The following is a 22,503-nucleotide window of genomic DNA, read 5'->3' as shown; positions in this document are numbered from 1 at the left end:
TGTAAAAATTTTGAAATTGTGTTATTAATGTTTGTAAAACAATATCCATACAACCTTATGGACAAACCACATGATTTCACGTGCGGAAAATCACATGATTTCACATTTCCACATGTTTTGATGATGTGGATTTTCACATGTAAAGTCATGTGAAACCATGTGTTTTTGGAACACTTCACATGTGATGATATTTCACATTAAGATTTCACGGGTGATGCCCTGCAAACAAAAATGTGTTGTCATGATACACACACATTGATGTGAACATCCAGTGTTTCCAATTTACATATTTTACACACATGACTACATTGTGTATGTTTATTTATACAGTAATTATTCAAAATGTCCATACATGGGATTTGAACTAACAACCACTTGATTTGCAGCATTACGTGCTTCCTGCTACACCATCATATCTGTGTCAGTAGCTGATTTTACCTGTATTCCTACACTTTGGATCTCAGCTTTGTTTTTGACCAAGGCCCGAAATATGCTAATGAGCCCCACGAGTACATTTCCCCAACCTATCAAAGTGCAGTGATGATCCTTACATTCTATAAAAAAAACATTAGGCAGAAAAATGTCCCGTTATACCGAAAAGGTACCATATGAGAACATGTGTGTACCTGTGAGGTGTACCTTTGACCTATTTGTGTCATATATATACATACAAGCATGAACCTGGTGGCATTGCAGAAACAGTGAGGCACTCCCCAACCAAGAGGTTGCAAGTTCAAATCCTCAAAGAATTCATGTCAAGTGTCTTTGAGCACTGCTAGATTTAAGTGGATGTTAAGTTCTTGCCAGTAAGTCTGTAGCCATATCTCATTAATAACACTCACTAAGCTTTTGGTGTAGCTACGCTGCAGCATTACTTTTCTGATTGATAGCGACCAAGAGTCTGAGTTCAAAATCCCATTTAAAGCCCAAGAGTTGTCACAGTACAAATTATAGTTTTTTTTTTTACAATTGGAATCAGAATACAGCAGTGTAGTGACATTTTATAGAAATAACACCTTGAAAATGTTGTATACATTGACTTATTTTTACTGCAACTTTTAGCAATGTGCAGAAATGTATTCTTGCCAATCGCCATTATGTCCCCATAACTGGTGGTGCAGCCAGGAATTTAAGGTAGCTACAGTTGTGGATTTATAGATTTTCACTGCAACTAGACAAAAACCTCCAGGGGACCACGGCGCAACGTTCTAGGGACGTCCCTAGAACAAACCTGGAACTAGACGAAACCTGCAGGTGACCATGACTGTTTTGTTTCGGCCAAGGCAGCAGCTACTCTTCCTGGGGTTCAGTAACATTAAGGCAGTAAAATACACCATTTTAAATATTACATGACATTACACTTTACCCAATACACAATTTTAGCTTTAAAAAACCAAACAGATAAAAAAGAAAACATCACATCGACTCTCCTCTTTCTAAAGAGCTAATCTAATGAAGAAACATGGAAAAAGTACTTTCATTGCTTTTGTATTGAAGGGAGTATTTTATAGCGCTACTCCACTATCACATGCAACAGGACATCCATGTGTACCTGTTTGCAGAGTGCATGTCTTATCATGTGTATGTGTGTCTGTGCCTGTGTGTGTCTCTTTACAGTCCCCATTGTTCCATAAGGTGTATTTTTATCTTTTAAAAAAAAATAACTTATTCTACTGCTTGCATCAGTTACCTAATGTGGAATAGAGTTCCATGTAGCCATGGCTCTATGTTGTGCAGTGCGACTCCCATAGTCTGTTTTTGACTTGGTGATTGTGAAGAGACCTTTGGCATGTCTTGTGGGGTATGCATGGCTGTCTGAGCTGCATGCTAGTAGTTGAAACATACACCTCGGTGCATTCAGCATGTCAACACATCTTACAAAAACAAGTAGTGATGAAGTCAATCTCTCCTCCACTTTGAGCCATGAGAGATTTACATGCATATTATTAATATTAGCTCTGTTTGTGATAAGATGCAAACCATAACACAAAATATGCTGATTTCAAAGCTGATTTTCACCAAAAAAGTTATTCATTAACTTGTCTCCCTTACCACCAAAAACTCATTCACTTCTTCATCTCTCTCACCTCCCGTCTGGTTTCCACTGGCTTCCATAGCCACAAAGTCTGATTCCACAGCTACATTCTGCCTTTATGTACATACAGTATCTACCTCAAAAACCTGGTACCCCTGCACATTGATCTGGCACTGGTAGTATAGTGGGTTCGATTCCTGGGACCACCTGTAAGTAAAAATGTATGCACGCATGACTGTAAGTCGCTTTGGGTAAAAGCTGCTGCTAAATAGCATTTAATATTGTGTTTAAAAAGCATTCCTACTGAAATAATATTGAACTTATCATATGTTAATGTAAGATCTGTAAGATGTTGTTGTAGCATAATTAAGATGAATTCCATGTGTACTGTCCATTCGTGCATGCATGTCTAAGCGTGAATGCGTTCGTGCTTCTTTGTGTGTGTATGTGTTTGTGTGTGTGTGTGTGTGTGTGTGTGTGTGGGTGCGTGCGTGTTTGCTTACGTGTGAGTATCATTGGGGTTCAGGCTTATCGTGTTGTGCACTGAGCGGTGTGCTGCTGTGGAGGAATTGTAATTGGTTGGATGGATAAACCCATAAAGGAAAGGCGCCTCGTGAATTGTTTTTATGCTAGATTCCATTAAGCAACAAGATTGTTTTAATTACGCTCAGGCTGTGTTCCACATGCTACCCTAATTCCTATATGGTGCACTACTTTTGTTAGAGTGCCATTTGGGATGCAGCCAACAGTCTCTGTACATAACGGACAACATTTTTAAATAGACTGCTGAATGTACTGTAGAAGAAGTTAATATATTATTCAATAAATACAACTCCCTACAAAAAAAGCACTGAATGTGAAAGTATAAGAGGAGTAAAAATGAACGCTCACTGTATCATAATTCCACCCTCTGTATCCAGTGAGATAGAAACTCGTTTTGACGCAGCTTGCCGGGCCAAGCTCTTTCTCTCCTCTCTGCCGTCCGAGGCATGTGTCTGGAACTAGCACCATATGGTCCGGCTTGTCAGAACACAAACACTGTAATTGAAAATGCCATCTTTTCTCAGCCAAGAGAGAGAGAGTTGAGCAAAGTTCACACACACATGCAAGCAGGCATGCATGCACACACGCGCACACACACACGTTTCTAACAACATCCTTCTGCTTCTTAAGAAGTTACTTAGCAGACCTAAGTGTCATATTTATCACACTAACCAGTTCCTAGTTAGGAAGCGGTTTTAATCAGTGTACCTGAGCTACCTGCTTTGAATACATGTGTAATGACTCAGGCAGACTCAATCTGTTTGCAGTCACACGCATTATCACTCATGTTCATCTTTAAGGCTTTTTAAATCTCATATTATCCCGTCTGCTACATAAACAGTAAACAAAAATCTACACATGTAAACAAAGTGATCTTGAAAACGAGATGGTGAATCTCAAGAGATTTCATCCTGCAAAATGTAAAATAAAATGCATAAATTGTTGAGTGTAGGTTGTATTATATCTTACATGTTCACATTTTAGTCCTTAGCAGACTCTCTTATCCAGAGTGATTTACAAATCAGACTTTCATATCTTGCTGTATGCCCTCCTGTATGCACTTTAGGCCCGAATCCTGTAACTTGAGAATGACACATGCTCAGGTGTGGATGTCCTTGATGATCTTGATATTCTAGTGAATATGCCTACTCTCTAACCATCAAATATACTCTAACTGCAAATACACTCTTTTCCTACACTGCGGAGCAAAATACAAATAGAATGGAGACTCTCCTGTCTTCCGGCATCAGGGAGGAATAATCATATGGTTATTGCAAACTCAACAGAGAGTTTGATGTGTAAAAGAATGGGTAATTTCCCACAATCCCCCCCTCGGGTAGTCAGATAGGCAGACAGCAGAATACTGCGGTGGAGAGGAAATGCATGCAGCGTACTCTAACAGAGCCCTGTGATAGGAGGTTATCGCCAGAGTAATTGTTTCTTGTACAAACATGTATTAAAGTTATCGCGGTGCCCCCTGACTATAGGATTGGCTGCTCATTTTGACCATGTGAATTGAGATTAGTAACCAGCCTGTAAATTATGATACAATCCCACACACATTATCTCTCATAAACATAACCCCCACCCTTTCTCTCTCGCTTTTCCTCCCCCACCTCATTCTACCACTTTTCTCCTCCCCATCTCTCTCTTGCTCGTTGCTATTACCCTATCACTCTCTTCTGCCCCACATCTCACTCTCTGTCTCTCTCTCTCCCTCTCGCTCTTTACCTTGCCTCATTTCCTCCCTCTCCCTCACTCTTTCCCTCTCCCCTTTCCGTCTCCCCCACTCTTTCCCCCTCCCCTTTCCTTCTCCCTATTCCCCCACTCTTTTTAATCCCCCCGACCCTCTCTCTACCTCCTCCTTTTTCTCTCCTCAGAGTGTAACTGCAGTGGGCGAGCGGATGCATGTGTCTTCGATGCCGAGCAGTACCGTAGCACAGGGAGTGGGGGGCGCTGTGTGGACTGTAGGGACCACACTGACGGACCGCACTGTGAACGCTGCAAAGAGAACCACTACCGACGGTCACCACAGGACCTCTGCCGCCCCTGCGACTGTAACACCATAGGTAAACCATCTATTTTAGACTGTTTCATATAAATGAATTCCCTCAATCAGTGTTTCATTCATTGTCATTCATTAATTCTTATTCAATCAGTTTACTGTAACCTGTTATTTATCTTTAAAGAGCAACTGTATCCCGCAAAAACTACTGCTGTGGTTGAAAACGGCCTATGTGGCATCGATATGAGTCAGAAATGCTTATTCTAGTGTAAAAATTTGTAACACTTTACATTAAGTTGCCTCTCTTACTATGTAACTAAAACTGTAATAACTGTGTTAACACATTACTTACATAGGTTTTGCTATGTAATAGCATGGTAATAGGGTTGTTGCGGAATCAGTTATTAAACAATTTACACATTCACTTGCTGAAGGTTATTCCACATGTGTAACTACTGATGTTGTTACACATTGTTCCACCATGTAACTAATGTTTTGTAATTACACATTTGAAAGACACCAGTGAATTACCATGTTAATAACTACCACTACCATTGAATCCACATGTAATACCAGGGTTGATAAATAGGCTAGGACCTGGTACTTTCAACAACTACCAGTAATTCTTATTTAGTTTATTTCTATGTTATTTCTATGTTAGAACAATGTAGTTACATAGGATATACTTGTAATTATTATGTACCTACCCAGGAGCAAGCAACTTAACGTATCTTGAAACCCAGTAGGGTATAACCTTTATAATTACTATGTAGTTACAATTTAACATCCTTTCTAGTTACAATGAAACAACCTTTGCAGAAAATAGTCTAACCAGGAGAAATTAGGAGACAGGAGAACATTAGGTTTAACTCTTTTAGTTACATTTTACTTACAATGTAACAATATTTAAAAACCAACTCTGTCATTACAATGTGGCTACAAGGGATATACATGAATTTACAATGTACTTACAGGAGCAAGCAACTTAATGTAAATTGAAGTGACATTTTAATTACTTTGTAGTTAAAAGGTAACAACCTTTGCAGAAAATAGGCTAACCAGGAGAAATAAGGATACATGATATTTTTTTATATTCATATTCACACCATTCAAATTCAATTCCCAATTTTAGACTCAAAGCAATAACTATTTTAGTTAGTCATATGTACTACTGCAGGGTGGTGGTAAAGCTAGCTAGCTAGCATTTCCCCATTATTCACTAATGTACTTAGCTAGCTAGCTAGCTAGCCAGTGGCAGTTCAGCTAAACCTATAGGGTATGGCAAAGTGGGGAATTTTGCATTTCTACACTATTTAAAACTATTTAAAATGCTATTTGGAGAACAGCAAAAACAAACAATAATGCAATATTAGGTTTAAAACCTGTTGAGGCCAGGGGGCAGGATCTTATCCCGGTATTGGGATTCATTGTCATGTGACCATGGCGGGGAATTCAAAACTGCAAGAGTAATCATTTCAAATAATCAAATAATCAACTATTTTCCTCCATTTGAAAGATATATCTCCTAAATCTAACCACGCTGTCCGATTTTCAGAGGCTTTACGGAGAATGCATAAAGTTAGGTTATGTGAGGAGAGTACATTGACAATAGCTGCGTGTAATGTTTAGCCAATTCATAGAAGGGCATCAACAGACAGAAAACTAGCTAGAATTATGCACTTACCTTTGACAATCTGCATCAGATGACACTCATAGGACATTATGTTAGACAATACATGCATTTTTAGTTCCATCAAGTTCATATTTATATCCAAAAACAGCATTTACAGTCGCGGTGAAATTCAGAATTTTTTTCGGCTCGAATGCTCCCAGTGAATCCAGCATTACAAATCACGGAATTACTATTCGAAAACATTGGTAAATTATAATATTGGCATTCAAAGAATAATATATTATCATCTCGTAATTGCTACCGAATGGCCAGATCTCAAAATAACTTTACTGGGAAATCACATTTTGCTATAAACTGGGTACTATGCTAACAACATAAGCTAAGCTATAAGCTAAGCTAAGCTAAGCTATACCGTTAGCATTAGCATCATCTAATATCGATAATAACATTCTAAATATCCCCTTACCTTTAATTATCTCCATCAGAAGGCGCTGCCAGCGATCCCAGGTCCAGAACAAATGTGGTTTCTTTTGACAAAGTTCATAATTTATGTCCAAATAGTTAGCGTTCAGTAGGCTCCCACAAAATGAGGTGGGCAGTGTAAAGTCACGCCGAAAAGCTAAAAAAAACCTAGTAAATAATCTATTTATGTTTGTTCAAACATGTCAAACGTTGTTTAGCATTAATCTTTTGGTCCATTTTTAACGTGAAACATCAGTAAACATCAGTAATATTTTCACACAACCTATCAAGTGTCTAGAATAAACGATTATGACAAAGACACTCTTCTCGGATTTATGCGCAGGCGCAAAAAATGAAGTGATGACGTGTCAACTTGTAAGCATTCTAATTCGGTCTGTATTCATGACAGATGCTTCCAACAACTTTCTAAAGATCGTTGACATCTAGTGGAAGCAGTAGGAGTTGCGAACTGAATCCTTTCTCACTGTGGTATCTATAAAACAATGACACTAAATAGTACAGTCACAAAATTCTCATTTTTTTTAATCTATTTTTCACAGGTTTTTGCCTGCAATATGAGTTTTGTTGTACTTACAGACACCATTCAAACTGTTTTAGAAAATTCAGAGTGTTTTCTATCCAAACCTGAACAATAATATGCATATTCTAGCTTCTGAGTTGGTGTAGGAGGCAGTTAAAAATGCGCACATATTTTTTTCCAAAATTCTCAATACTGCCCCCTGGCCTCAACAGGTATGTGGAACAGCATGTATAATGTCAACCACTGCTCAACCTCATCATAGATTGACTGATTTTCTTGTGGAGGGGCACATACAGTGCACCGTGAAATAGATGCATAATAAACGTTATCAAGTCACAAGGCCAACTTGAAGTTTCGACATCCACAGGCGGCACGTGAGTTTCAAGTTTGGGGAAGTAATTTTTCACAATAAAATTGCACCACTATCATCACATTTGCCGACTGATGTAAAATAGGCTACTATTCCTAATGTGATGAGAAGATTGCATAGTCATAATTTAGGCTGATAATATAACTCAATCACTGTTAGTGAAACAGACTGTTGCCTGAGTACGTAGTGAAATAGAGGAGGCCTAATCAGAGACTTTTCTTGTCCTTTCTTTGCACGGGAAATTGTTCGCCTTTTATAAACACATTTCATACAATTCTACTACACTTTATATGACTGGAGACATAAGCAACATCTTTTTAATAATACGACACAAATCAGTAGCCTTCTCTGCTGACACTGACAAACAGATCAATATAAACAACCTTGGCTTGGATGCAACCATCTAATCTAGGCCTACAAAAAGGGGAGACACAAATTGAAGGAGGAAATGATTGTCCCCCAAAAAACTTTGCAGTGGTACTGATCACTCTGCTGGTGCCAATAAGATTCTGTTCACTCAATTGGGAGTTGAACATTTCACAGCACTCACATTAATATCTGCTAACTGTGTGTATGTGACCAATGTCATTTTATTTTATTTGATTTGATTTGAACATTTTCATAACTAGAGACCAGACCTGGGCAGAAAATAATAGTATTTTGTAGTTTCTTTGAAAATACCAACTTTGAAATATTCAAGGTAGTCGAATAATGAGAATCAACTAAAGGCAACTATTTCCTTTGATATTCAATTACATCTCAATTACATAATATTTTAAAGTATTTTGAATACCTCTCAGAAAAAAAATATAACATTTGAAGGTATATGAATATGTGAAAGTTATTTAAAAACAAACCAAAATATTTATTTGATGGCTACCAAATATTTGATGAACCAAAAACTAGAAGTGTTAGTTAAATTACTATGGATTTATTTTCCCTGGTTGACACAGACATGCTCAGGAAAGTGATAGCTCAACTTAAACCTTCTTCCTGCCTTCTCGGTCCTATCCCCACCAGCATCTTCAAAAAAGTTTTTAATTGCATATCTGAAGAAGTGCAAGCTATTGTTAATAACTCTCTGTTCACAGGAACTTTCCCCACTGAACTAAAAACTGCTATGGTGAAACCCCTTCTGGAAAAAAGTTATCTAGATTCTTCAGATCTTCATTTTTGGCCAATCTCCAACCTTCCATTCTTTAGCAAAATTCTGGAGACATTGGTTTTCAAACAGCTAAATTATTTTTAAGTGCCAACTGTATTTTTTGAAAAATTACAATCTGGTTCCCATGCCCCCCACAGCACAGAGGCAGCCTTAGTTAAGTGGTAAATGCCAAACAGCTCTTTGTCCTACTCTTGGATTTAAGTGCTGCATTTGACACTGTTAACCATGATGTATTCAACTAGTTTTTTTTAAATAGTTGCTTTCTCAGATCTGTATTCAATAGTTGTTGACACCTCCAGCGTAACTATTTGTGTCACCCAATGGTTTTTTACTTTCCACAAATTTAAAACTAGTTATCCCAGGTCTACTAGAGACATGTTCTTTCTCTTCTCTATTCAGCATAGCCACTTGCTTTCTAAACTATGTTTTTACTATGATGGTATTTTGAATTATTGTGATATGCCTAGGTCTATTTAACTGCTTTTCAGTGACCGCAACTCAAAAATCTGCTACACCATACAGTGCATTCCTAAAAGTATTCAGACTTCTTCCATTTTCCACATTTTATTACGTTACAGCCTTCTTCTACAATGGATTCAATTAATTGTTTCCCTCATCAGTCTGCACACAATACCCCATAATGACAAAGCAAAAACAGGTTTTTATACATTTTTGCAAATGTATTGAAAATAAAAAAAACTGAAATACCTTATTTACATAAGCATTTAGACCATTTGCTATGAGACTCAAAATTGAGCTCAGGTGCATCCTGTTTCCTTTGATCATCCTTGAGATGTTTCTGCAACTTCATTGGAGTCAATGATTTGGAAAGGCACACACCTGTCTACATTAAGTCTCACAGTTGACGGTGCATGTCAGAGAAAAAACCAAACCATGAGGTAGTCAGGATCAAGGGATCCTTGATGAAAACCTGCTCCAGAGTGCTCAGGACCTCAGACTGGGGCAAAGGTTCACCTTTCAACAGGAAAACAATCCTAAGCACACAGCCAAGACAATGCAGGAGTAGCTTTGGGGACAAGCCTCTGAATGTCCTTGAGTGGCCCAGCCAGAGCCCAGACTTGAACCCAATTGAACATCTCTGAAGAGACCTTTAAATAGCTATGCAGCGACGCTCCCCATCCAACCTGACAGAGCTTGAGAGGATCTGTAGAGAAGAATGGGAGAAACTCCCCAAATACAGGTGTGCCAAGCTTGTAGCGTCATACCCAATATTAAAGGTTTTTTTGATCTGTAAAAATGTCTAAAAACATGTTTTTGCTTTGTCATTATGGGGTATTGTGTGTAGATTGATGAGGGGGGAAAAAACATTTAATACATTTTAGAATCAGGCTGTAACGTAACAAAATGTGCAAAATGTCAAAGGGTCTGAATACTTTCTGGATGCACTGTATATACAAATGTATGTGGACCCACCTTCAAATGACTGGATTTGGCTATTTCAGCACCCCCGTTGCTGACAGGTATATAAAATCAAGCACACAGCCATGCAATCTCCATAGAGAAGCAGTAGAATGGCCTTACTGAAGAGCTCAGTGACTTTCAATGTGGCATCGTCGTAGGATGCCACCTTTCCAACAAGTCAGTTCGTCATATTTGTGCCCTGCTAAAGCTGCCCAGGTCAACTGTATGTGGAACGTCTAGGAGCAACAACGGCTCAGCCACGAATTGGAAGGCCACACAAACTCACAGAACAGGACCACCGAGTTCTGAAGCGCGTAGCACGTAAACATCGTCTTTCCTCAGTTGCAACACTCACTACCAAGTTCCAAACTGCGTCTGGAAGTAACGTCACCTCAAGTACTGTTCGTCGGGAGCGTCATGAAATGGGTTTCCATGGCCGAGCAGCCGCACACAAGCCTAAGATCACCATGCGCAATGCCAGCCGTCGGCTGGAGTGGTGTAAAGCTTGTCGTCTTTGGACTCTGGAAACGTGTTCTCTGGAGTGTTGAGTCACGATGATGAGTCATTAGTCCAAATGACTAATTTGGGTTTGTCGGATGCCAGGAGAACGCTACCTGCCCGAGTGCATAGTGTCAACTGTAAAGTTTGGTGGAAGATGAATAATGGTCTGGGGCTGTTTTTCATGGTTAGAGCTTGGCCCCTTAGGTCCAGTGAATGTTAATCTTGTTTCTTTTCCTTTGCACTTTTTACCACTTTTTCGTGATTTCAAATTGGTGGTTACAGTCTTGTCCCATTTCTGCAACTGCCATACGGGAGAGGCGAATGTCGTGAGCCATGTGTCCTCCAAAACACGACACTGCCAAGCCGCACTGGTTCTTGACACACTGCTCGCTTAACCCAGAAGCCAACCGCACCAATGTGTCGGAAGAAACACCATAAAACTGGCAAACAAAGTCAGCGTACACGCGCCCAGCCCACCACAAGGAGTCGCTAGAGCACGATGGGACAGGGACATCCCGGGCCGGTCAAACTCTCCCCAAACCCGGACAATGCTGGCTGCGTCACAGCCTGGGATCGAACCCGGCCTTAGACCGCTGCGTCACTTGGGAGACCCTACTGAAGGGTAATCTTAATGCTACAGCATACAATTACATTCTAGACGATTCTGTGCTTCAAACTTTGTGGCAAAAGTTTGGAGAAGACCCTTTCCTGTTTCAACATGGCAATGCCCCCATAAACAAAATGAGGTCCATACAGAAATGGTTTGTTGAGATCGGTGTGGAAGAACTTGACTGGCCTGCACAGAGACATGACCTCAACCCCATCGAACACCTTTGGGATAATTTGGAACGCTGACTGCAAACCATCCTTAAACATCCAACATCAGTGCCGACCTCACTAATGCTCTTGTGTTGAGCAATGTTCGAACATCTAGTGGAAAGCCTTCCAAGAAGAGTGGAGGCTGTTACAGTAGCAAAGGGGGAGACCAACTTCTTATTGATGCCCATGATTTTGGAATGAAATGTTTGATGAGCAAGTGTTCACATTCATTTGGTCATGTAATGTAGGCTATTTGCCGTGCACGCTTCGCAAATACACAATCCACAGCTATTTTTTTTTTAAACGCTAATGATCCACTGTGGCCAAATTATGCTCTCTGCTGTAGTATTTTGAATTATATTATGTATTTCTGTATAGGCATGAGTAATTATATAGATAATTTTGGCAAATGTATTTAAATTTAGACTGAACAATAATATAAACGCAACATGCAACAATTTCCTTATTCCCTAATCTAAGAATTTCACATGACTAGGAATACAGATATGCATCTGTTGGTCTCAGATACCTTAGGGGTGTGTATCAGAAAACCAGTCAGTATCTGGTTTGACCACCATTTGCCTTATGAAGTGCGACACATCTCCTTCACATAGGGTTGATCCGGCTGTTGATTGTGGCCTGTGGAATGTTGTCCCACTCCGTTTCAATGGCTGGATATTGGCGGGAACTGGAACACGCTTTTGTACATGTCCATCCAGAGCATCCCAAACATGCTCAATGGGGAACGTGTCTAGTGAGAATGCAGGACATTGGAGAACTGGAACATTTTCAGCTTCCAGGAATTGTGTACAGATCCTTGCGACATGGGGCCGTGCATTATGATGCTGAAACATGAGGTAATGGCGGCTGCTGAATGGCACGACAATGGGCCTCAGGATCTCATGGTATCTCTGTGCATTCAAATTGCCATCGATAAAATGCAGTGGTGTTCATTGTCCGTAGCTTATGCCTGCCCATACCATAACCCCACTGCCACCATGGGGCACTCTGTTCACAACGGTGACATCAGCAAACCACTCGCCCAAACACTGTCTGCCATCTGCCTGGTACAGCTGAAACCGGGATTCATCCGTGAAGAGCACACTTCTCCAGCGTTCCAGTGGCAATCAAAGGTGAGCATTTGTTAGTTACGACACTGAACTGCAGTTAGGTCAAGACCCTGGTGAGGATGACGAGCATGCAGATGAGGTTCCCTGAGACTGTTATTGACAATTTGTGCAAAAATGATTTTATTGTGCAAATCCACAGTTTCATCAGGTGGCTGGTCTCATACACAGGTGAAGATGCCGGATGTGGAGGTCCTGGACTGGCATGGTTACACGTGGTCTGCAGTTGTGAAGACGTACTGCCAAATACTCTAAAACGACATTGGAGACAGCTTATGATAGAGAAACGAGCATTCAATTCTCTGGCAACAGGTCTGGTAGACATTCCTGCAGTCAGCATGCCAGTTGCACACTCCCTCAAAACTTGAGAGCTCTGTGGCATTATGTTGGGTGACAAAACTTCACATTTTAGAGTTGCTTTTTATTTTCCCCACCACAAGGTGCACTTGTGTAATGACCATGTTTAATCAGCTTCTTGATATGCCACACCTGTCAGGTGGATGGATTATCTTGGCAAATGAGAAATGCTCAGGGATGTAAACACATTTCTGCACAACATTTTTGAGAAATTAGCTTTCTGTGTGTGGAACTTTTCTGGGATCTTTTATTTCAGCTCATGAAACATGGGACCAACACTTTACATGTTGTGTTTATATTTTTGATAATGGTAGTTATTGTCGGCCGACTTTGCTGAGGCCATATGGTTGCTTCTGTCTGTCTACTTGTTTTTTTCCGTAGGCCTACTGTCCGTATAATCAATCCGTTGCTGGCGATGTCTGTCATTATTTATTGATTTATGCCAATGCTTCTTGATATAATCATTTATTCTGGCCCAGGCATGTTTACAGAGAAAAGTCAAACTGAAAATGTTTCTCCTGTCTCCTGGTTAGACTATTGTCAACAAAGGTTGTTACATTGTAACTACAAAGTCATTCAAATGTCACTTCACTTTACATCAAGTTACTCGCTCCTGGGTAAGTACATTGTAAGTACAAGTATATCCTTTGTAACAACATTGTAATTACAGAGTTGGTTGTTAAACATTGTTATATTGTAAGTACAATGTAACTATAAGGGTTACACCTAATGTTCTCCTGTCTCGTAATTTATCCTGGATAGCCTATTGTCTGCAAAGGTTGTTACATTGTAACTACATAACAATTATTAAAGTTATACTCTATTGGCTTTCAAGATACATTAAGTTTCTTGCTCCTGGGTAGGTACATGATCGTTACAAGTATATCCTATGTAACTATGACCAATACTTAATGATAGAAGATGCCTTGTTACACGTGTTCTTACCAGGTCTTAGCCTTTTCATCAACCCTGGTATTACTTGTAGATTCGGCACCTTTTAGTTAAATGTAACAAGGTCCGATTTTGGTTATTGACATGGTAATTCACAGGTGACTTTCAAATGTGTAAATACAAAACCTTAGTTACATTGTGGAACAAGAAAATGTGCAATAACATCAGTAGTTACACATGTGGAATAATCTTCAGCAGGTGAATGTGGAATAATACAGTCCTAGTTTGAATTGAGCAATAACTGATTCTGCAACAACCCTATTAGCATATAATTACATAGTAAAACATATGTAACTACTATGTTGTTAACACAGTTATTACTATGTTAGTTACATGGTAATAGGGGCAACATAATGTAAAGTATTACCCCAAAATATATTACGAAGTGTAAATAGGATAATTTGTCAGAAAGCCAGTACCGTCCAAAACTGAGATTTGCGAGATTTAGGAATCTAGGTTAAGTAACTGTTTTCCTTGGGTTGGGATTATTTCAATCCTGCCCACATGCCCACAGCTGGCAGCACCCAAGTAATCATCAATTTGGAGAGCAGCTGCATGCGACACGATTGTAATGTCCAACAAGTGGGTGTGGAAAATTTGCTTTGACTTCGGATACCCCGGTGGGGCTAGTTAGGGACCATCCATAAATTACACAATGTACATGGGACAATATTTTTAAATTACAATAGCTCCAAATTTCAATGACTTAAAAACCTTAAACCAACTTTAAATTCAAAAAGTTCATAGACAAATATTGAAAGCATTTAATGACGTCATGATTCAACCTAGATTTTCTCTGAGTTTCCAGTTGTCATGAAAGCACCATAATAATGCACAAAATGGAAATGGAAGGCTACTTTGTCACTGACAAACTGAGAATCTGAGATCAATAAAAACAACCTTGTCATGAATCCATCAAAAGCCTAGGCCTAGGTGTGTGGAGACCCATACTGTAGGCTACAATATGAGGAGGAAATTATAGTCCTAAAAATGCTTTCCAGTTTCACTGACTCACCCAATGACGTGCAACTAACTCACTGGTGATGACCGATGCGCTCTTGCCAAAAGCCTCTCAGATTAGAGTCTTCTTTTTTCAGCAGGAGCCATTTGCTTTCCGACCTTTTTTCCAGGGATTGTATTTTAAGTATTGCGGAAGGCCTGTTTAGTCTGCATGCTGTTGTTGACTGACAGATTTGTCGCACGTCCCCTGACTGTAGACTATGCCTTGTTATTGGGATACACTCCACAGCTAGGCAAACATTTTTTTAAAGAAGCTGTTGGTCCTCTGTAGCTAAGTTATATGCTTTCTCATGGTGTAGTAGGCTATTCTGAATTATTTAGTTTCTTTCTGAACAGACAGCAGTAACTCTATAACTTGGAAAATGTATTTCAATTTATCAGGACTGCTGCAGCTCCTCCAGAACCCTTTGTGGGCTATGATTCTATAGTGTAACACTGGAGAGAGTTGCAAGCTCATGCATGTCTATCAGAGCAGAGAGCGGTAGAGAGATCATAGAAAATGAATCTCTTACCAGTTCTGTGAGAGACACAGGTGCGCTTCTTACACAGCCATGTGTTGGTCTCAAATATAAACTCATAAAAAGAAATGTCCACTCACTGTCAACCAGATACTATTTTCAGCAAACTTAACATGTGTAAATATTTGTATGAACATAACAAGATTCAACAACTGAGACATAAACTGAAAAAGTTCCACAGACATGTGAATAACATAATTGGAATAATGTATCCCTGAACAAAGGGGGGGTCAAAATCAAAAGTAACTCTCAGTATCTGGTGTGGCCACCAGCTGCTTTAAGTACTGCAGTGCATTTCCTCATGGACTGCACCCGATTTGCCAGTTCTTGCTGTGACATGTTACCCCACTCTTCCACCAAGGCACCTGCAAGTTCCCGGACAATTCTGGGGTGAATGGCCCTAGCCCTCACCCTCCGATCTAACAGGTCCCAGACGTGCTCAATGGGATTGAGATCCGGGCTCTTTGCTGGCCATGGCAGAACACTGACATTCCTGTCTTGCAGGAAATCATGCACAGAACGAGCAGTATGGCTGGTGGCATTGTCATGCTGGAGGGTCATGTCAGGATGAGCCTGCAGGAAGGGTTCCACATGAGGGAGGAGGATGTCTCCCCTGTAATGTACAGCGTTGAGATTGCCTGCAATGACAGCAAGCTCAGTCCGATGATGCTGTGACACACCGCCCCAGACCATGACGGACCCTCCACCTCCAAATCGATCCCGCTCCAGAGTACAGGCCTCGGTGTAACGCTTATTCCTTTGACGATAAATGCGAATCTGACCATCACCCCTGGTGAGACAAAACCGTGACTTGTCAGTGAAGAGCACTTTTTGCCAGTCCTGTCTGGTCCAGCGATGATGGGTTTGTGCCCATAGGCAACGTTGTTGCCGGTGATGTCTGGTGAGGACCTGCCTTACAACAGGCCTACAAGTCTTCAGTCCAGCCTCTCTCAGCCTATTGCGGACAGTCTCAGCACTGATGGAGGGATTGTACATTCCTGGTGTAACTCGGGCAGTTGTTGTTGCCATCCTGTACCTGTCGGATGTTCGGATGTACCGATCCTGTGCAGGTGCTGTTACACTTGGTGTACCACTGCGAGGACGATCAGCTGTCCGTCCTGTCTCCCTGTAGCACTGTCTTAGGTGTCTAACAGTATGGACATTGCAATTTATTGCCCTGGCCACATCTGCAGTCCTCATGTCTCCTTGCAGCATGCTTAAGGCACGTTCATGTAGATGAGCAGGGACCCTGGGCATCTTTCCTTTGGTGTTTTTCAGAGTCAGTAGAAAGGCCTCTTTAGTATCCTAAGTTTTCATAACTGTGACCTTAATTTCCTACCGTCTGTAAGCTGTTAGTGTCTTAACGACCGTTCCACAGGTGCATGTTCATTAATTGTTTGTGGTTCATTGATTGGGAAACGGTGTTTAAACCCTTTACAATGAAGATCTGTGAAGTTATTTGGATTTTTACGAATGATCTTTGAAAGACAGGGTCCTTTTTTTGCTGAGTTTAGGTTACAATGTTTCGCAAACCGTAAGCCCAGTTAGACATTATTGGGTATTGTGTGTAGGCCGGTGACAAGAACTCTCCATTTAAACCATTTTAAATTCATGCTGTAACACAACAAAATGTAGAAAAATGTCAAGGGGTGTGAATTTTCTAAAAGGATGATGGCAGTTTGTTGTGCGGGAGGTCGATAATGCATTATATCTCACACATATACTCATCATCATTATCATCATGGTAATAATGTGGTTTGTGCCAGGCTCTCTAGGCTCATGATCCTGTTTCCTTGTGTGGTGTGTGCAGTCTACCTCTACCACTTAGGGACCGCTAAGGAAAGCACAATGGCTGTCCCTTCCACAATGGCTTTGTAATAGCAACGGTGTGGGCGCTGGCAGTTAAGATCCCACATTATCAAATCTCACACCAGACCCCATACTGACTCTCTATATCTACTGATTGTAGACCTCCCCCTTTGTACTTATACTCTCTCTCTCTCTCTCTCTCTCTCTCTCTCTCTCTCTCTCTCTCCTAGGTTCTGTGAGTCTGCAGTGTGGTGCAGAGGGGATGTGTACGTGCAGACCCAGTGTGACGGGGGAGAAGTGTGACACTTGTCAACCCGGCTTCCACTCGCTCAGCCCTGGTGGCTGCAGGTACGCAACACACCCACACACACATGACACACACTCACACACACTCACACACGCAGAAAATAAACAAACACATTGAAGACAGAGGGAGAGTAGTAGACCAATGCATTTAAAGAGAATTATGATTTTTTTTTCTGTCTGTATGCCTCTACCCTACGACCACGTTCAGAAGGCCACAAGATAGTGGAACGTTCAGATTTATTGAGTAGAACAGGCATGTAGAAAACATGATCATGTCAGCTTTATTCATTACATTACGTTGTAGTACGTTGCTCCCTCCTGAACGCAACCTTGGATAGGTGCATATATTAGTTATCGTGTGTATTTGCTTTGACATGCTGCAGTGGTTTTAGCCATGAAGCACATCCATACTGACACTGACCTTGGCTGTTTCAGTAGTGTTGAGGTTTACACCAGGGCTGGAGCTGAACAGAATGCCAAAGTTTGGAACCTCTTCCAGTTTGCAACAACCCCACTGCTGTTGTTGCTAATTCATCACTACTGCTGCCTGCTACTATTAACAATGCCATTGTTTTCAATGTCATTACTATCCCCTTGATACAGTAAACAGTCTCTACTCCTCGCTTACCACCAAATTGTTCCTACCGTACCTCCTGCATTATGCACCAGCCTCTGTCTGTTGGACCTTAATATTTGTCACAAATCCATTTCCTGGATTGCCTGGTGACTCAGGGTGCTGGAAATATTGATATTACAGCATGACCCATGTTTAAATCAAATCAAAATCCAATTGTATTGATCACATACGGTGAATACAACAGATGTAGACTTTACAGTGAAATGCTTACTTACCAGCCAACATTTTTGCTAAATAAAAAGGAAATAGTAACACAATAAAAACAATAAGGAGGCTGTTTACAAGGAGTACCAGTACCGAGTCAATGTGCAGGGGTACGAGGTAGTTGAGGTAGTTGAGGTAATACAGCATGTACATGTGGGTAGGGGTTAAAGTGACTAGGCAATCAGGAGATATAATAAACAGAGCAGAAGCAGCATGTGAAGAGTGTGAAAGTGTGTCTGTTAATGTCAATATTTTTGTGTGTGTTTTGTGTGTTTGAGCGTATGTAGTGTGTGTGTGATGGAGTGTGTGTCTCCATCCCTCTCTCCCGCTTCCTCCCTCTCCCTCCCAATACTTTTCTCCTTCTTCCTGTCAATCCCTCTCTCCCTCTCCCTCCATCCCTCACCATCATTTCTCTCTCTCTCCATCCCAACCTCAGTCTTCCAGTGTTCTGCAGTGAAGTGAGGTGTGAATTATGCAGGCCAGTAGAGCAGAACAGAGTAGAAGCTTGCCCAGGGGATAATTGAATTATTCTTAATAGCAACCTCGTTAAAATATTGATTCTGTGTTACAGTTCTGGAGGAAAACAATCAATCAATGAAGATGATTAAACATGTTTCATAGAACAAAGCTTTTGATTGACACAGCAGTGACCCCACTTAACCAATCACGGTCGGTGATCAGGCTATTTTCAGCATGTGTATGTGTGTGAAAAAGAGTAAGCGAAGACTGCACACCCCTTATCTGCATAATTAATCAAGGAAACAATGTGAATATTTTAGCAGACGCTCTTAATTAAGGTTAAGTGCCTTGCTCAAGGGCACATCGCCAGATCTTTTATCTAGTCAGCTCTGGGATTCTAACCAGCAACCTTCCGTTTACTGGCCCAACGTGCTTAACCGCTAGGCTACGTGCCGCCCCGCAATGTGTACACTGAAACAAAGAGTCACTCGACCAAATACTCAACCAAATATCTATTCCGACTTTCTTACATATGTCTTAACCTAAGTGCCCCATGACGTTATGGCCAGTTTGACCTCTGGCTGAACATTGACCTTAACAGGATGTTGTTATCGTTTCTCCGCAGGTCGTGTGACTGTGAAACCAGGGGCAGTGTTGGCATCTGCTCTACGCTGGACGGAGGTTGTCACTGCAAGGATAACGTGGAGGGACAGGCGTGTGACAGGTGGCTTTTATATTGTGCTGTTCTTTCTTCAAAAAGATCAAGGAAAAATAGACATGTGACAGGTGACCCGTGATATGCTACTGTGTCACCTGAAATAACATAATACCTCACGGTTACCACAGTAGCAGTTTTTAGTGTCTAGCTCTTTGTTCAGTTAACAATGGTAGCTAACATTTCATATTGTTAGTACAGTGGAGTACTGGATTAAACCTTGATGCTGCCCTCTGCCATTGTTAAACAAAACATCTCTTTGACATTTTATGGCACCCCTCTTTGACAAACTGTTTTGAGTCGGCATGGTAACCCATTGAAAACAGGTTCATGATAACAGACGAGTACATTTTTCCGAGATGATTATACACGGTGTAAATGGTAGTAGACTTTTATTCATAGACAGTTAGGACACGTACAGTATCAACCAAGGACTATGGTTGGAAATTAGCTAAATCTGATGCATGTTGTACATCAGTTGAATACATTCCCATTCCCTTCAGTGAAAATGCTGCTGAAAGGACTGAGGGGAACATGATTCCTTTAGACTTTCTGTCTGTACCCAACCTTCTCTACACCCATGTTTTAATCATTCTTCTTCTGCTCTCTAAGATTTACATGATTAGACAGACAAAACACAAACAAATCACGAGTTTGATATTAGCAAAATACGCAGCCATGAGACGATCCCCAGTGTTGAATTATTTTTGCTTGTTTTCTAGCTTGTTTATTTTGTTGTGTTGTGTGTTATTTCATGCTCCATTGAACAAGGACACTCTTTCCCCTGATGTGACTTACATAGTCATGTTTCTGAACACCACCCACGCACATACACAGATCGCACTCTCACATACACAAACGCACACACACCTCGCTCCTCTACACACACAAACACACAACTTGTCTCCTCTACAGTCTCTCTGGGGGTAGTGTATCACAGTGTGAGATCAGCTGGGGGGGATTGGCCTCGGCCGCCTCTCTATGCCCCAACACTGCAGCACAGACAGCAACACATGTTCACTTGGCAGATCGTCTCATACGACCTGACTCACAGGGCCTAGTGATGCTCTCTGAGCTTGCTCCACAATATGGAGAGATTAGCCCCAACAAGCTGCAGTGATGAAGCACATAATGACAATGTGTTTTGTGCATGCGTGTGTGTGTGTGTTTGTGCAGGTGCAAGCCAGGCTCCTTCAACCTGCAGGAGAACAACCCAGCTGGCTGCACATCATGTTTCTGCTTCGGACACTCATTGGCCTGCAGATCCTCCAATCACCATGCGGCTATCAACATCACTTCTGACTTCCTTGAAGGTATTCAGCCAATAATGATTATCTTAAAAGTACTGCATTCAGCTAATAACTATTGGTGAATTGTGAACCACTTATATTGTGGTTATCATCCTGAGTCATTCTGCCATGCCCCCCACCCTCTGCAGACCCAGACCGCTGGTCTGGACAGTTCTCTGGGGGACAGGAGTACCCTCTGCTGTGGAAGGAAGGTGAGGTCTACCTGCTACCACTCAGTGAGGATGACCTGGGCTTCTACAGAGCTCCAGGTGAGAGAGGCACAGCCGAAACACACACACACACACACAAAGAGCTAATGTCAACTTTAAGGTGAGATATCAGTAGGACCTGGAGTTTTTCCAGACCATATTACCTGACCAAGAAAAACTCTTGGCCCTAGAGTTTATAGGAGAAGTGTGTGCGCTTCCGGGATGAGGAACAAATACATGAAGATTCTGCTCGGAGAGAGCTCAGACATCTAAATATGTCAATCATATTACCGTCTGCCACTTGGCAGACGGTAATACCCTTGGCTTGTTACTCGAGATTATTCCTTTGTTTGATTGAACAATTCCCCATAGCATTGCCCAATAAGGTCATAAAGCGGGTTAACTGCGACACCATTTTCTCACAGCAGACTCTTATCATGACCATTAGCATATAACATTTATAGCTGTCCCCGCTACAGGAGTTAGGGGCTCTCTCTCTGGTTGCGTCCCAAATGTTACCCTATTCTCTATGGGCACTGGTCAAAAGTAGTACACTAAATAGGGAATAGTTTGCCATTTGGGACGCAGTCATGTATATGGAGCCCCATGAGAGAATAGGCCTGATGGAATTGGATGTTTTGGCCATGCTGGAAGAACAACAAAGTGGAAATCAGCCTGCCTAAGCTCAAGGTGGCTACTCACTGCACCAAGGATCAAGCCTAGCGAATCAGCAGTCAACATAGATATAGAGAAACAGAAACAGAAATCCCATTAGCTACCAACACATCCTGATGGTTTTATGTATGTTCATTTAGACAGGCGTCTTTTTAAGAACCCAAGCATGAAATGCCTAAGATCACAGAAGACGCCTGGGAGGGAAAATGACTGGGTTTCGGGGGATATATTTTGAGTTTCTTATATGTTGTTAAGTCAACTTGGATATGTTTAGATTGTTTATTTATTAATGTGTTTAGTTTGCTGTTTTCTTGAAGCTCGTCCATCACTCCAGTGTCTCTGAAGGCCACCACATAGTGATTCGTGTTCAAGCCCGTCCCCTTATCTCGCTGGCACAGCACTTGTTTGTGTTGTTTTGCAGCGTAGTAAAATATGGAGATCTATTGCCCCGCCGTCGCTTTTAATGATCTCATTTTCTCCCTGCCTTTTTTCCCTCATGTGTACAGTTACTTTAAAGATTAGAGCGGAGGGGCAGGCTGCAAGGATATGCATAGGATTTCTCTCTCTCTTTCTCTCGCTCTCTCTCGCCCTCTCTCTTTCTTTCTCTCTGTTTGTGCAATAATCCTCCGGCAGCATTTCTCGCTAAAGCGGAAGATAATTCTGAGTGACAATGCTCTGCTACCAAACAACGCGGAGATGGAAAGCAATTTCTCTGATTCTTATTCATCTAT

The 22,503-nt window shown here is 41.2% G+C and overlaps 1 protein-coding gene across 1 annotated transcript in view; it reads left to right on the top strand.

The window, feature by feature from the left end:
* LOC115203859 (laminin subunit gamma-3) overlaps positions 1-22,503 on the top strand; it is a 229,827-nt gene that overhangs the window by 97,187 nt on the left and 110,137 nt on the right. Inside the window, exons 5-9 of the mRNA XM_029768908.1 lie at positions 4,459-4,647; positions 17,509-17,626; positions 19,510-19,608; positions 20,776-20,912; positions 21,038-21,157. Of these exons, the coding sequence (XP_029624768.1) occupies positions 4,459-4,647; positions 17,509-17,626; positions 19,510-19,608; positions 20,776-20,912; positions 21,038-21,157 (663 nt within the window). The remainder of the gene's footprint in view (positions 1-4,458; positions 4,648-17,508; positions 17,627-19,509; positions 19,609-20,775; positions 20,913-21,037; positions 21,158-22,503) is intronic.

This window comes from Salmo trutta, chromosome 12 (genome assembly GCF_901001165.1).
Source record: "Salmo trutta chromosome 12, fSalTru1.1, whole genome shotgun sequence".
NCBI lineage: Eukaryota > Metazoa > Chordata > Actinopteri > Salmoniformes > Salmonidae > Salmo > Salmo trutta.
This window is presented reverse-complemented; position numbering and strand designations above follow the sequence as displayed.